The 16276-nt window shown below is 46.0% G+C and overlaps 1 protein-coding gene across 1 annotated transcript in view; it reads right to left on the minus strand.

Annotated features, from left to right (window-relative positions):
• The window catches only part of NBEAL1 (neurobeachin like 1), a 502828-nt gene that overhangs the window by 251706 nt on the left and 234846 nt on the right, over positions 1-16276 (minus strand). Inside the window, 3 exon segments of the mRNA XM_030208867.1 lie at positions 3015-3599; positions 4905-4993; positions 10701-10860. Of these exon segments, the coding sequence (XP_030064727.1) occupies positions 3015-3599; positions 4905-4993; positions 10701-10860 (834 nt within the window).

Here is a 16276-nt window from a genome sequence, read left to right on the forward strand (position 1 = left end):
AATTTGGTCAGAGCCCTTAGGTCTAAGATAGGACACACCACCCATTTTCTTTGGCACATGGAAGTACGTGGAATAAAATCCCTTCCCTTCTTCCCCTGGTGGAACGGGCTTGACCACAAGAACCTTTAAAAGGGAAGAGTGTTCCTCTCCAAGTACTTCCTTGTGATGACAAGAGCTGAGGTGAGACGTTCCCAGCGGGCAATTTGGTGGTCTCTGCTGCCAAGACAGACTATTTGAAGAACCAACAGATCTGAATTTACAATAGGCCACCTTTCTTGGAAAAAACTTTGCCTCCCTCCTACCAGTAGGTCGTCTGGGACAGTTAATTTTACTGTGGCTATGCTCTGCTGGAGCTAGTCAAAAACTTGTCCCCTGTTTTGACTAGGGAGCTGGCTGGGCCTTGGGTGCACGTTGTTGATGAGAATGATCATACTGGGATTGAGCCTGCTGAAGCTGGCGAGAAGGAGAGTACTTATGCCTCTATGAGTAGTAAGGACCCCTCTTGCCCAAAAATCTCCTGGACGAGGAGGAGGAGGATGCAGAGGGCGCCTGACAGGACAGAGTATCAATGCTGTCAGTATATTTCTTGATAAGGTCAGCGACCTCCTCCACGTTCTCTCCAAAAAGGTTATTTCCACCCCCCCCCCCCCCCCCCCCCCCGTGGCATCCGCAAATCTCTGCTGGACTGCAGGGTCAAAGTCAGAGACATGCAGCCATGAGAGTCTGTGCATCACTATACTTTGGGCAGAGATGCAGGATAACACATCAAAGGTGTGACCAGCTGGCGAAGAGATTTGGCCTACTCTGGTGGAAATCAGACATATTGCGCACAAAGATCCATAAGTAAAGACTTGTGTAGAGCTGGTATGATTGCATGCCGGAAATGAGAAGAGGCCCAATAAATTCTCCGCCCAAAAGAATCCAGGATTTGAGCTTCTCTGTCCGGGGGTGTGAAGCATAGTCCCTGGAACTCCTGACTCTTTTGAGCGCAAATTCCACCACAGGGGAATGAGGCAGCAACCGAGGCCTGTCAAACCCTGGGAAACTTTGGATCTGACACACGTATCAATCTTTTTTTGGCAGGACAGGGATCGACAGAAGGGACTCCCAGTCCTTCACCTGAACATCCTTCAGGATCTGGTGAAGTGGGATTGTCACAGCCTCTAAGAGGCGAGTCGTAGTCCAGGACCTCGAACATCTCAGCCCTGGGCTCGTCCTCAGTGTCCAAACGAATTGGAATGGCGGCTGCCATTTCCCTTACAAAACCTGGGAAGGAAAGGCACTCAGGTGGAGATTTACTCCTTTCCTCAGGAGGGGAGGGGTCTGATGGGATCCCATAGGATTCCTCTTCTGAGAAGTACCTATGTTCCTCATCAGATGTCCAAGAGCACTCCTCATCAGTGCTTGCAAAATACTCCTCATAGGAAGGCTGAGCACAAACCTGCCTTGAGATACAAGGATGTGGTTCCTCTCTGCAGGGGCATCAAGGTGCAGGCTCCACCCTCAACTCCAGAAGCTTCCTCTACCAAAGTCGAGGGGGTGTAAGCACGGGCAGCTGTTGATGCTGGTACCTCATGTGGCACCTGGGTTGGAAGCCTCACCACAGGCTGAGGGCCTTGCAGGGCAGCAGGCACCCCATATGCCAATGCATTCTGCTGAAGGATCCACACCAAATACTCATGGAGAATGGCTCAGATGCACTTGTCAAGGGCTGTTATCGGGAAAGGCTAGGGCATCAGTTGAGAAGCAGCCTGCTGAACTGTTGGGGTTGGTGTGGGTGCAAGGTCCTGGGCTGCATGGAGACCCACACGTCAGCACCTCCACAATGGAGGGACTCCGGTGCTGACACTTCTTGGGACCAGATCCCTCGGTGCCCGAGTGCTCCCGGCACCATGTGTCAAGGGGGATTGATGCTTCTTGGCATTCGCCCAATGTCGGTCATCGATGCTCCTCAGTGCCCATGACAGCATTAAATCCCTATGTCTCCTCGGTGTTGCGTCCGATGTTGACTGGTCTCCGGGGGCCCTGCACAGCAGTCAACGTCGAGGAAGGCAAAGACCTGTCCAATGTACAACCACTCCCAGTGTCTGATAAGAGCTTAGAAGCCATAGGGACCGATGCACCCAATGCCGGTGCAAGGTTCAACGCAGATGCTGAGGGTTCACACCGGGCTACAAAATATTTTTCTCTTTGAGCCTCTCTGGCCAGCTGAGTCCTTTTCTTCATACGAAGGCAAAGAACACAGCTGGAAGGGGTATGTTCAGGCCCTAAACACTGGAGACATCAAGAATGGGTGATCCAATTGCATCAGGCACAGTGCTTAAAATCACTGGGAACCTTTGATAACATGGAAGGGAAAACCATCATGGTGAAATCAAATGACTCAATGGTGACCTTAAAAGGGGGCAAATCACTAAGAAAAAAATTATGGACAAGAGCCCTACTGGAGCTCAGGCCTAGACTATTGAGCACAGAAAAAATAAACCAAACCCACAAGAGGTAAAAAGAAAGAAGCCCCACAAGGATAAAATGAGGGACCATAGGTAAAACTCCCACTGGGAAGGCATCAAAATAACTAAGTGCATCAGACGCAGTGAGGTAGCCATGAAATAGCGCGTCTTCTCATCACAGCGGATAAGAGATTACTGGTCACGCGCTCTTGCGGAAGATGGGAAGGCACTCATGCATATATGGTGGGGACGCTAGCGCATGTCTTAAAGCTGTAGTAGGCTAGTTCAAGCATTTCGCACCAGGTGACATGGATGACATCACCCGCATATGAAAATATGACCTTCTTGTCCTCAGAGAAAACCAGAATATGGGATGACATATACAATAGCTATCAAGCAATGGAGAAAGAAGACTGAAAACATGTACATGCTGCACATATGCTGGTGTAAGAACGGGTATTGATCTATGCTGAGCTCCATTCTCCTCGTATCAACCCACTTCAAGAAGGACTTTCTAGAAGGCGTTATGTGCACAAGTGTACAGAATTGTGTGGGATTACTCACCTCTTGGTTTTCACAGTTTTCATACAGTGAAAGTTCATCACTGAAATTTGTATCACTGATAATGTTGGACTCTCTGTCAGGCTGGCTGACACAGAATGACTTTGAGTATTCATCAGATGACGGTGTACTAGGCAAGCTGGCGGGTGTTTGGTCCCCACTGTCATCAAGTTCAGAAACTGTGCTGCAAAAATCCAATCTCAAAAAAGAAGGGTCACTGGGCCAGACATCCTCCTCTTCTAACCTGAGTAGGGTCTCGCTTACAGAGGTTTTGTCATCCGTCGCCAACATATTAAAAGACTGGGTACTGGCGTCCAGGGATTTGTTATCCTCTAAACACCATGTATCACAGGACATAGTGATGCCATCACCTTTGTCTTCATCTACATTCTTAGCATAACGCTTCCGCAGCTCCTCTGCAGAAAGTCTCTTTTCATCTTCTTTTGTGGAGTCAGCGCTGCTGCCCTTAAGGCCACTTCTGATATCTGAGTTCTCCTTCAGAAACAATCGAACCAGAGTCTCCTGCCAGCAGAGCTGCTGAGAAATCTGCTGTGCTGCATCTAGCTGTGTCTGTAAAAGCTGCAGAACCTGTACAGAGTGCAAATGACAAATTAAAGTAAAAAAAATGGTCATCTCTTACACATTCAGCACAGTATGATAGAGAACTAAGATATCATATTATAATATGCTAATGAAATGAGCGCTCTAATCCACCTTTCAATGGCTGGGTAAAGGGAAACCTGTCCTGTAACTTTATAAAATAAACACCATTTCAGCTTTCCTGGTATTTGTTGGTTTTAACTTTTTCTTAAATGTACAGATTTCCCTGTACTAATATTTAAAACATAACATAAACATAAATCCAGCAAATCTCTAAAGTTCAACTATGTCCTAAACTTCCCATAAAGTGTTTCATGTGAGAATGTGCAAGACTCTGGGGCAACGGAAAGCAGGGTGCTGAAAATCATCCCAGTTGACAAAGAAATCTACTCTAACATGACAAATAAAAGGGGATAAAAACGTATTCTTTTAGCTTCAAACACTACTCTTTCCTCAGTTTCCTACTTTGCTTCATAGTCTGTTGACTGCTGGAATACAACTTGCCCAATAAAATGGTATCATCTACTATAGTTTTTTGGTGACCTTCATTCAAGGGAACTAAAATGGTAGTGATACTATGTTATTCTTGCATAAAGTAATATTATAAGTCTATCGGCAAAAAAAATATAATCCCTGGGAAGGCAATACTGAAAGCTTCCAATTTAGCTGTGAAAATGAACGTTTTGAATATCGTCCACCCTACATGTAGGAAAATGCATATGTCAGGGGTCGGCAACCCGTGGACCATCACTGAATTTTATGCAGCCCTCGAGACCATGGAAGTATACACAGAAAACATCATTGAACAGACTTTTGGAGATTTTAATTACTGTATTTTGCAAATATTTCCAGGGTTTGTGTACATTGTTTTAAGCTAAATTTCTACTTATTTATTACAGGTGCATTTCTAGTTCTTATTTATCAATCACAGGTGCACTGATTACCCCTGCTTTGTGTCAACAATGTGTACAGTTTTGTTTCAAGATTCTGAAGGCATTTACAGGATGGGATTTGCTTAAGGGATCAAACTGAGAGAAAATTGCACGCTTAAGTACCTGCACAAAAAAAAAGCAATGATTTGACCAGGCTCTTTTTTATGGGGAAGTCAAAGAAAAAGTATATGCATATTTTGTTTTTGATTACTGCAGTAAATCATGCTAGGAAAAACTATCCATGGAGTTTGCATAACTGTGAGTACCAAAAATGTAAATGACAATTGAACTATTAGTTGAATCTATCCACTATCATCCTATCACTCTATAACTTTGTCTCTGTTATTTTATATGCACTAACCTTCCGGCATACAGCCACTCGCACCGTTAAATCTGCTTTATGGGCTAAGTGCACCACAGCTACAAGGTCTTTGTAATTCACAACAGGATCTGTGGAAAGGAACATGGATTAACAAGTATATCAATAATTGCAATTCACAAGCATAAGCTTTGAAATCATCTTTCCTGTATTAACAAATTTAAAACCAGTGGTGTAGCCAGACCTTCAAGTTTTGTGGAGGCCTGAACCTAAAGCTGGTGGGCACAAAATTTTGCCCCCACCCCATCCATGCAACCCTCAACTCACAGTGTCAACTGCCAGCATTGGGGAATTTCTGGTCACTGGTGAATCTCTGCCAGCCATAGCAATGGTGCCACAATTTTGGATTGAGGGGGGGGGGGGGTCCTGAACCCGAAGTGGGCAAGAGGGAGGCTTCCCCGAGTCTCCTCTCTGGGACTACACCACTGATTTAAATATATAAAACTGTTCATCCCTACTGATTAGAATTTCCAGCAAAATGTATTCAGTGAGTAAATAAAATATCCATATCCTATGTTTGCAAAAGACTGTCGAAAGACCCTAAGTTTCTAGGGTAAGATAAAGGGTAAGGGTCATGTATTTGATATACTGCTTCTCTGTGGTACAACCAAAGTGGTTTACATATTATATACAGGTATTTTCTCTGTCTCTAGTTGGTTCACAATCTAAGTTTTACACCTGGGACAATGGAGGTGACTTGCCCAGGGTTACAAGGAGCCACAGCTGGAATTGAACCTGGTTCTCAGCCCTCTGGTTCCAACTACTGGCTACTCGTCCATTCCAAAAATATCTCGAAGAATTTTAACAGACACTAGTTTTTAGGATGACTCCTGCTCTCCGGTGTGCATATATTGCCGGCTGTATCACAACACGCATGAGTTTGATTATCCCTTTTTGGACCTGTAAAGTCATGCTCCTGAATCACCTAAAATAGTTCAGAGAACATGCACAGAATATGCGAAATACTTAACCTCAGCACAAGCTAGAGGTGAGAAGCTAATAATGTTTGTCCATACTATCACCATCATACTATCTCATGTAAATCTATGAAATACTTACATGCCTCTTTTCCACGAAAACAGAATAAAAATCATATACAAAACTCCCACTACAGTGCTCACCAATCTTTCTGTGGCCAAATCACAAAATTGTGTGGCTGTGGAAAGCGTGCGACATGCAAGCAATGCAAAATAATGATGTCCTATGAAGTAGCTGCCCAGGTCATGAACCCAAACACAAGTTTCATGACCCTATTTAGGGTCCACACTCAGTTTGGGAAGATCTGCTCTACTGTCAGAAAAAGAGTTCTTGGGAAACTATTCAGCATAATGAAATGCAGCAATAGAAAACTAACATACTGTACAAGAGAAAACAGAAAATGGAGAACTATTCGTATGTAAATGTGGACAGGACTTGAAAAGCAAATGGGGCTTCCCTGTCTAATACCCCTCTGGTGGTTTATATCATTATTAAAAATGGAGGCCCGATAATGGCTGATGAAGCACCGCAGAGTAGGGATTCTCTCTTATATCTGGTAGCACTATATAAATGATTAACAGTAGCACTCTTCAATGTATCTTCTCCTTAATTTTTAACAAATGTCCTACCCAGAAGGGTAGAACACGCTGAGTGCTTAGATGGCAAAACACAGCTTTCTTTTATACAGAACCAGCAAAACTCTATGCCCCCAATTTTAGGTGACTTTACAACAATACTATACAAATCAATTTAATACAAGAACTGTATGAAAAGTGGGAACTGGAGATTGAAATGCCCTATACAAGGGTTCTCTGCTGCCAAGAACTGCAGCAGTAGTCTCACGAGACTAATGCTGGAGGTCCTGGTAGACATTTCGACAGCAAAGCCATCGTGAGCAGGAACAACTGGGGATCACTCCGCCCCTTACCCATTAAACCACCAGCAATATGGTAGGCCTAGGGGGTGGGCCTACAGGTCGGTCCAGCAGAGGACTCCTCCTGTCCGGGTGGTAGGGGAGGAAGGGAGTGGCAAATGCTTCAAGATTTCAGTTTCCTCTGAAAATGCATTGGCCAAATACAAATTTTGGCCCAGTTTAGGTGCTGAAATCGAAACTCAGTCAGCCTCTGTTGGTGGCCCAATGCCTCCAAAGTCCCTGACTCCCCTTTCCCAAAGATTTCTCCACTCCTCTCCATTGACCCTGAGGACTCAAGTGGACACCTCCCCCAAGGCCCATCTCAAGTGTTGGGAAAACAGGGGTGATGCCCAAAATGGCAGTGCCTGATTCTAAGAGGTGAATCCCGATGCACCGCATGGGTTAAGCCTGTGAAATAAGGAAACCATTTAGTCTGCCAAACAAAGCAATAATTTCCTTATTTGGCAGAATGACTCTGTGCAGTGTTACCACTGTTTTCCAAGAAGGTGGTATGAAGGCAGAGACAAGTGGGCATCACTCCTGTCACCTGACTCTACAGGTGGGCTTGAGAGGTTCTTTGGGGGGGGGGGGCACTTGGGCTCCTACTGTATTTGTTTTGAGGTGGGAGGTGTAAGGATTCCTAATTGGCCATCAGTAGTTGTTGAATCAGGGGGTGGGGGTCTGCTGGGGCACACAAGGGCGATCAATGATACCTTTAGTAGGGGTCAGTAGTCAGGGGGTTGGAGTCCAGTGGGGCCCACTTTGGCTACCAGGGACAGGTTTTGTTAGTTTGGGGGAGGGGGTAATCAGGAGGAATTCGGAAGTGGCTGGGATTCTGGAGCCCATTGAGCTATCAGGGAACATTTTTAAAGGGTAGGTTGTAGGGGGAAGGTCCAAGAAGTTGGCCATTTTTGTTATATTGATAAAGATAAATATATCCCTTCATATTTATTTATTTATTGCATTTGTATCCCACATTTTCCCACCTTTTTGCGGGCTCAGTGTGGCTTACAATAGGATATGAATAATAGAAATACATTTGTTACAACTTGGTTATGGATTACATTGTGGAGAGTTGTGCGAGACATTCGAATATCAATTAGGAATATGACAATGGGACATCAACATAGAAACACTGGAAGGAGACAATGGGAAGCTAAAGGGCAATGTTAGACAAAGACATATGGAGGCATATTTTCAAAGCACTTAGCCTTACAAAGTTCCATAGAAACCTATGGAACTTTGTAAGGCTAAGTGCTTTGAAAATATGCCTCATGGTGTACATAGTTCCGTGAGTAAGTGTATGGTTGACTGGATTGCAGGATGAGGGATCAGAAGTGGGTGTATATTGCATTGATGAACAGTGAGTATGGAATCTATGTGTTTTGGCTCTTTCCGTAAGTTTGTTATCAGTTCGTGAGCCAATCTATCCCTGATGCAGCAAACAGCTGAACATTACTGCAGCAGTGTGTGTACTATTTTTTCTAACAGTGCACACTTTTTAATGCTGCAGTAATTGGTAAGTTATTAGTTCACTGCATTAGGAGAAAAACGTTTGCCGTGTGTTAGAAAGCTGTACATTGGAGCTTATTGCACTGTTCTAACGCAGCACTTATTGCACTTGTGCCTCTGCACATACATACAGGATCTAGTCACATGTAGGCAGCCTTCTATTCAGAAAAGACTGGACAAAAAAGGAAAAAATTAGAGGGAGATCTGAATGACTATCATTCCAAACGAAAGCTGTAGCTTCTCAATCTTGCTATGCATTTCTTGAAAGTTTCAGTGGAAAAAAAATTTTTTTCAATACTGCTCCTCAGATATTTCAAAATTTTCTAATTCCCCACTTTGCTGTAAAGTCTACAAACTTTACAGTAAGTTTAAAATGCACAAATATACCTTCCCTCTGAAACACTCACCACAGGAACATAGAGAAGATTTGTAAGTTGGTAGATTTTGCAAGGAAAATAGCATGTAGAGACCTGAAATACAATCTACAAACAATTTTCCTATCCAGATAAAAATAAGCCCTTGGGATAACTTCTCCTAAATGTGGTTAAAAAGTATGTATGCTGTGGAACATTGCTTGTATTTTTAGCTGTGCTGAAGGAAGGCAATTTCCAGATAGCCAATTCATGAATACTCTTTATCTGTGTAAATAGCTTAGAAAATTATCCTCTTTAAATTCTTTAGGCAGCTATTACACAATTCACTCATAGCTCTGCAATCCATGGGATCAATATTTAGCCAGCGATACAATTTTTTTTTTTACCCGTAGCCAGCTTATTTCTGGATATTTAATGCCAGACCATGTCCGGGCATTAGCACTGAATATCCATGTTTTTTTCGGTTGGCTATCTATCATGCGGTTAAGTGAAATATTCAGTGACATTGCATAAAGACAGGACTGACTTTTATGTTGTCCAGTTTAACCGTTAAACTAGATTACTGTAATATTATCTATGCAAGTCTACCAGCATTTTCCCAAAAGAGTCTCCAGACTGTCCAAAATGCTGTGATACAGATTCTCTCTCATGTCTGTAAATTCAGAATCACTCCTCTCATTAAACAACACAATTGGTACCCACTGTCTTCCGCATTGAACATAAAATAGTTATATTAGCCCATAAAGACTTGCATTTAGGTGTCCCCTCCTATCTTTCTTCACTTACTACTCCCTATATTCCTTCCCGCTTATTATGTTCCTCATTTGTTCACTGCCTCACTACCCCACCTTTCTACTGTTCTAGATTAGAATCAACCCACCATTCTGCCTTTGTTTTTTTTTTTATTGCCCCATCACTCTGGAACTCCCTGTTCCAATATTTTCTCTGAATAATCTTATTCTGAATTTAGAACTATAGTGAAAATGCACCTTTTTCACCCAAGCATTCCCTGCAGACACTGGGACCCAGCTGGACTACCAGGTTCTCGGTTTCTGTCTTCTTTCCTCCTTCTGTTCTATGATTCTGTATCTTTTCTATACCTGTCCTATTGATTTTGTAGTTTTTTCCAAATTGTTTTCAAATTATTTTAATTGTATACCACTTTCATTTTGCCTGAAAGGCGCTATACCAAATTTTAAATAAACTAACATACGTAGTTAAGTGCTGAATATTGGCACTTGACCGCATAAGAGCCGAATCTGTCCCTGGACCATCCAAAAAATAGCTGGCTTTGAGATGAAATTCAGCAGAACTGGTTAAGTGCCACTGAATATCAGCGGATAGCTCCAATTAAGCGATTTAACCAGTCAGGAGCTGTTTCTGGCCGATTAAAATGCTTTGAATAGTGATCCCCCAAGTTAACAAGATTCATATACTACCCTCTAACTGGATCTAAGTGGCATACATTGACTAGAATGTTCATTGTAAATCAATGTTGGGACATTCTTTTTCTCATCAAGGTTCTAAAATTTGGAATACTACTTATATTCAAGTTAGACAAATTCAATCCTATTTAAGTTTTTGAAAGGTGTTAAAAACCTAATTTTTGGCTGTTACATCTCTTCGGTATACAGAAGATTTATTAACCTGTACTCCATCTTGATTATAAATTGCTGAATAAAATAGAGTAGAATAGAACGTCACAAATGCCATCTAGTAGATACCATTCCAGATTCAATACAGTAGGAAGAATGTTATGCTGGGGTTCAATATAACAAGGTAACCCTTTAATTAAGACAATGACGTTGACCAGAGTATGCTCACAACAGATCCACATAATTACAGACCCTAAAACCAGGGAGAAGATTTGAGATATATCTGCTCGTTCAAAATGTTTGTACTTTAGGATAAAAGTCTGGGGAAAACTGTGCCAGGAAGCCAAAAGCTAAACATTTATTTCTTCAGAGAGCCAAAAAGCTAGACATTTATTTCTTACGATACCTGCGTGCAACACTTGGTTGAGAAGATTTTTGACAAATGAAATAGTAACTGGTGCTTCATTCAGGAGGAGTCCCAGTCCTGAGTAACCAACATCCCGCAGCCTGATGCGCTCCTTACTCTTCTCATAGACCTTATTGCACTTTAGCATCTGCTCTATGATCTGCCAAGATCAATGCACACTAAGTTACATACCCACAAAAAGCTCACAGCAAAACAATAAAGATGAATGACATTTCTGCTATATTTCCAATAAATCATGCTGAAACTTTTAATATTAAAAAAGGGAAAATTAGGTTCTTACCTTGGTAATTTTCTTTCCTTTAGTCATAGCAGATGAAGCCATTACGTATGGGTTGTGTCCATCAACCAGCAGGGGGAGATAGAGAGCACTCAACTTTTCACAGTGCCTCATGGCCAGCCAGCTCCACTGCCTCTTCAGTATTTGAAGCTTCCAAAGCAGTATGGCAAACCGCAATGGGAATAACATGAACTTTCCTCACAGCGAACGATGGCCCCTTAACAAGGGAATGAACTCAAAAGGAGGGAATGAACACATCCTCCTGGAGGGAATAAACTCGTCCTCCTTATTGAATAAACTCATCCTCCAAAACATAAACTGGAGGGAATGGACTCATCCTCCTTTAAGTGAACATGAATCCTGAAGTCTGTTTTCTAACTTTCTCCCAAGGAAGGAACTTCAGGAAACAAGAACAGAACCTGAAACAGATTCACAGCATACAATCATACAGGGAGGGCTCATGGCTTCATCTGCTATGACTAAAGGAAAGAAAATTACCAAGGTAAGAACCTAATTTTCCCTTCCTTGTCATCAAGTAGATGAAGCCATTACGTATGGGATGTAACAAAGCAATCCCCATATAGGGTGGGAACAGGTCACACCACGTGCTAGCACTTGTGCTCCAAAACGCGCATCCCTCCTAGCAGCCACATCCAGCCTGTAATGTCGGGCAAAAGAGAGCTTAGAAGCCCATGTTGCTGCACTGCATATCTCTTGACGAGAGAGTGCTCCAGTTTCAGCCCAAGAGGAAGAAATCGCTCTGGTAGAATGCGCCTTAAAGGCTACAGGCGGAGACCGGCCGGCAAGCAGATAAGCTGAAAAGATAGTTTCTTTGAGCCAGCGGGCAATAGTGGCTTTAGACGCTGGAGACCCTCTGCGAGGAACTGATAGCAAAACAAACAGATGATCATGGATCCTGAAAGAGATAGTAACTCGCAGATACTGCAGCAGAGTCCTGCGCACATCCAACAGGTGCAACTGCCCAAAAGATTTTGGAAACTCCTCCTTATCAAAGGAGGGCAAGAAAATAGGCTGGTTTAGGTGAAACGCTGAAACCACCTTAGGCATGAAAGAAGGCACGGTCCAAACCGTGACCCCCGGACTCTGAGAATTGCAGAAATGGGTCTCTACAGGACAGCCCCTGGAGCTCTGACACCCTTCTCGCTGAAGTAATGGCCACAAGAAAAACGGCCTTTTGTGTCAAATCTTTCTCCGATGCTCGCTGAAGCGGCTCAAAAGGAGAAGCCTGCAGGGCCTTCAAAACTAGCCCCAGGTTCCAAGCTGGACAGGGTACTCGGACGGAAGGCCGGAGCCGAAGCACCCCACTAAGAAACCGTGCCACATCTGGATGAGCAGCTAAAGACACACCTTCAACCTTACCACGAAGGGAGGCCAACACTGCCACTTGCACCCGCAGGGAATTATAGGCCAAGCCTATTTGTACACCATCCTGCAAAAAAGTTCAGAATCGGCGAGACAGGAGCCCACATGGGTGTGATCGCTTTTGAAGCACACCAAGACTCAAACTGGCGCCAAAATCCTGGCATAAGCCACGGAAGTGGAACGCTTGCGGGCCTGCAGGAGAGTGGAAAGGTTTGAATAGCCTTTGTCCCTCAATTGCGCCCTCTCAAGCGACATGCCATAAGACCAAAGCGGCAGGCGTCCTCCATGGCTACCGGGCCCTGTGACAACAGGTTCAGTACCAGAGGTAAAGGAAAGAGAGCCTCCACTAGCATCTGCCGGAGGTCCGCATACCAAGGCCTCCTGGGCCAATCCGGGGCGATGAGGACCACTTCTCCTGGGTGCAGCCAAATCCGCAGGAGCACGCGCCCTATCAAGGGCCACAGAGGGAACATATATAGTAGGCCCAGAGGCCAGGGCTGAGTCAAGGCATCCAACCCTGCCGAGCGAGGATCTCTCCGTCTGCTGAAGAAGCACGGGACTTTGGCATTTGAACTTGTCACCATAAGATCCATTATGGGCTTGCCCCATTTGGCACATATCTGCAGGAATACTTCGTCTGCTAGTTCCCACTCCGCTGGATCGATCTGATGCCTGCTTAGATAATCGGCTTGCACGTTGCTCTGACCTGCAATGTGAGCTGCCGACAGAAACTGTAGATGCAGCTCGGCCCAGAGGCAAATCTGTTTGGCCTGCGCGGCCAGTGCTCTGTACTGAGTGCCGCCTTGTCGATTTATGTAGGCCACTGCTGTCGTGTTGTCCGACATCACTCTGACAGCCAATCCTTCAAGGGTCACTTCAAAGGCCAGAAGCGCCTGAAACACCGCTTTCAACTCCAGGCGGTTGATGGACCACTCCGACTCCTCGGGTGTCCATAGACCCTAGGCATGCTTCCCCTTGCAATGTGCGCCCCAGCCCTTCAGGCTGGCATCTGTCACTACTAGACATCAATCAGGGAGCGGCATTCCTCGCCGCAGCATGCTGTCTGAGAGCCACCACTCCATGCTGAGTCGGGCCGCAGGGAGCCAAGAAAGTCTGCATTGATAATCCTGAGAAACTGGAGACCATCTTTGAAGTAGGGGGTAGGTATACAGAGCCCGAGTCTGTGTCGAACCTGGCCCCCAAATATTCTACAGATTGCGAGGGGGGTCAGGTGACTTTTGGCCATATTGACGACCCAGCCTAGAGATTAAAGTACTGAGACCACTCTGGCTGTAGCTTGATAGCTCTCTGTTACAGAGTCTGCTCTGATGAGCCAGTCGTCTAGATACGGGTGAACCCTGATACCTTCTCGTCTGAGCAAAGCAGCTACTACCACCATTACCTTCGAAAAGGTTCGGGGAGCTGTGGCGAGGCCAAAAGGCAAGGCCCGGAACTGGAAATGTTTTCCCAACACCGCAAACCTCAGAAACTTCTGGTGCGGGGGCCAAATTGGTATGTGCAAGTAAGCTTCTTTCAGGTCTAGAGTCGTAAGAAACTCTCCTGGCTGTACCGCAGCAATGACGGAGCGCAGGGTTTCCATGTGGAAATGCCGCACTCTCAGGGACTTTTGATTAATTCTTTTAAGTCCAGAAAAGGGCGAAAAGACCCACCTTTTCGCGTCACCACAAAGTACATAGAGTATCGGCTGTAGCCGTGTTCAGCGGGAGGTACCGGGGACACAGCCCCTAACTGAATCAGACCTTGCAAAGTCTCCTCTACCGCCGCCAGTTTGGCGGCAGAACCGCATCGGGACTCCACAAACACGTCTCTTACAGGGGCGTTGAATTCTATTCTGTAGCCATCTCTGATCAGATCCAGAACCCACTGATCTGAGGAAATATTGGCTCACTCCTTGGCAAAGAGGGAAAGACGTCCTCTAATGACAGGAAGCGAGGAGAGGGCCGGCGCACCATCATTGAGAGGGTCGCCCCTGAACTCCAGGCCTAGAGCCGGTGGCTGCAGCACGCTTGTCCGAGCGAAAGGAGTTCCTCTGCTGAAAAACAGGCACGAGAAGTGAACCTAGCAGAACGCCCCGGGCAGTACCTTCTAGCTTCACGGAAGCGAGGTCTATAAGTGGAGTGGACCGCCTGGCCCTTGGAGGAAGGCCTCGGCCTATCTTCGGGCAAGTGCTGGGGTTTAGGATCTCCCAGGCCTTTAACAATTTTCTCCAACTCCTCACCAAATAGGAGAAGGCCTTGAAAGGGCAACTTCACCAACCTTTGCTTAAAGGCCATGTCTGCTGCCCAATGTCGTAGCCAAATAAGACAGCGAGCCGCCACTGCTACTGCCATTTGTTTAGCCGAAGTTTTGACAATATCATAAAGGGCATCAGTCAAAAAGGACTAGGCCGACTCCAGCCTCGGAGCCACATCCGAGAAGGGCTCCGCTCCACCTCCGGGCTGTTCCACTGCCTGTTGCAACCACGCCAGGCAGGCTCTAGCAGCATAACAACTGCATGCAGACGCCCGAACAGTAAGACCTGCAATTTCAAAGGACCGTTTAAGTGCTGCTTCCAGCCTACGGTCTTGTATATCCTTCAGGGCAACTCCTCCTTCCACAGGGAGGGTAGTTCTCTTTGTCACCGCAGTGACTAGGTCATCTACTTTAGGCATTGCAAAGCGAGCCAAATGCTCCTCACGCAGAGGGTATAATTGCCCCATAGCCCTGGAAACTTTCAAAGGTCCCTCGGGGTCAGCCCACTGAGCGGAAATAAGCTCTTGGATGGAGTCATGCAAAGGAAAGGCTCGAGCAGGCTTTTTGGTACTAGCCATCCTAGGATTCACAGAGGAGGCTGTGCCTGTCAGGCTCTTCAATAGAAAGGACCTGTAGGGCATCTGAAATAAGCGCTGGCAGCTCATCACAGTGGAAAATCCTCACAGCGGAGGGATCATCCAGATCCTGTGGTAATTCTGCACCTGACTGGCTCCTCAGACCACGAAGGCCTGCCAGAACTCTCCGAATCCTCACAGCCCGACCACGGGGGGGGGGGGGGGGGGGGGAGGGGAGGAGGTGCACCACAATCTGAAGGGGAATTAGCCCTTCTACGCTTTTCTTTATGCCAATTATCAGGGAAAATAGCCTCAGCGGGCAGTCCCAGGCCACAATCCACCGGGGGGGGGGGGGGGGGGGGGGGACAATAGAAGGGGCCTCAGACGACCCTTGAGGGAGAGCTCTTTTCAGTGTGTATGCTTTATGAAATAATAACACAAAATCAGGGGAGAAAAACTCGCCCTGGGCACCTAGATCCCGTCCGGGGCTAGCCGCTCCCTGAACAGCCTCAATTCGAGGTCCCCGTCCCCCCCCCCCCCCCCGGGCTCAGGGCTCTCCGTCTCTACGGAGGCCGCGCCATGCGGAGAATTCAAAATGGCGTCCGCTGCCAGCTCTGAGCGGGAAGAATCTTCGCTCGCCATGCTCGGGCTGGCTCTTACACCTGTACAGTACGATTTACAGAGCCCCGCTTCTGATTTGCGCTTGCCACATCGGGAACAGCGCTTTACATTCTCTGCAGCCATCGCCAAAAACGGCGGGAAAATTCAAATGGCGGTTTCGCGCCAAAAACGCCCCGATCGCAGGCCCACCCCGGAGGAGGTAGAAAACATTCTTACCTCACCGGACCGAGTATCACAGCTCCGGTACCATAGAAGAATCAAAGGAAAACCTCTGTTCCATTTTTTTTTTTAACGCTGTGAGGAAAGCAGAGGTAATAAGAACTCCGGAGGCTCAGATGAGTGGGAAAGGCAGGGAAAGGCGAACCAATGTGCCTGCATCCACTGAGTGGGAAAGGATAGGGAAAAGCAAGCTAATATGTCCACATCCACTGGGGCATGAGTAAAGC

This window comes from Microcaecilia unicolor, chromosome 7 (assembly GCF_901765095.1).
Source record: "Microcaecilia unicolor chromosome 7, aMicUni1.1, whole genome shotgun sequence".
In the NCBI taxonomy this organism is placed as follows: domain Eukaryota; kingdom Metazoa; phylum Chordata; class Amphibia; order Gymnophiona; family Siphonopidae; genus Microcaecilia; species Microcaecilia unicolor.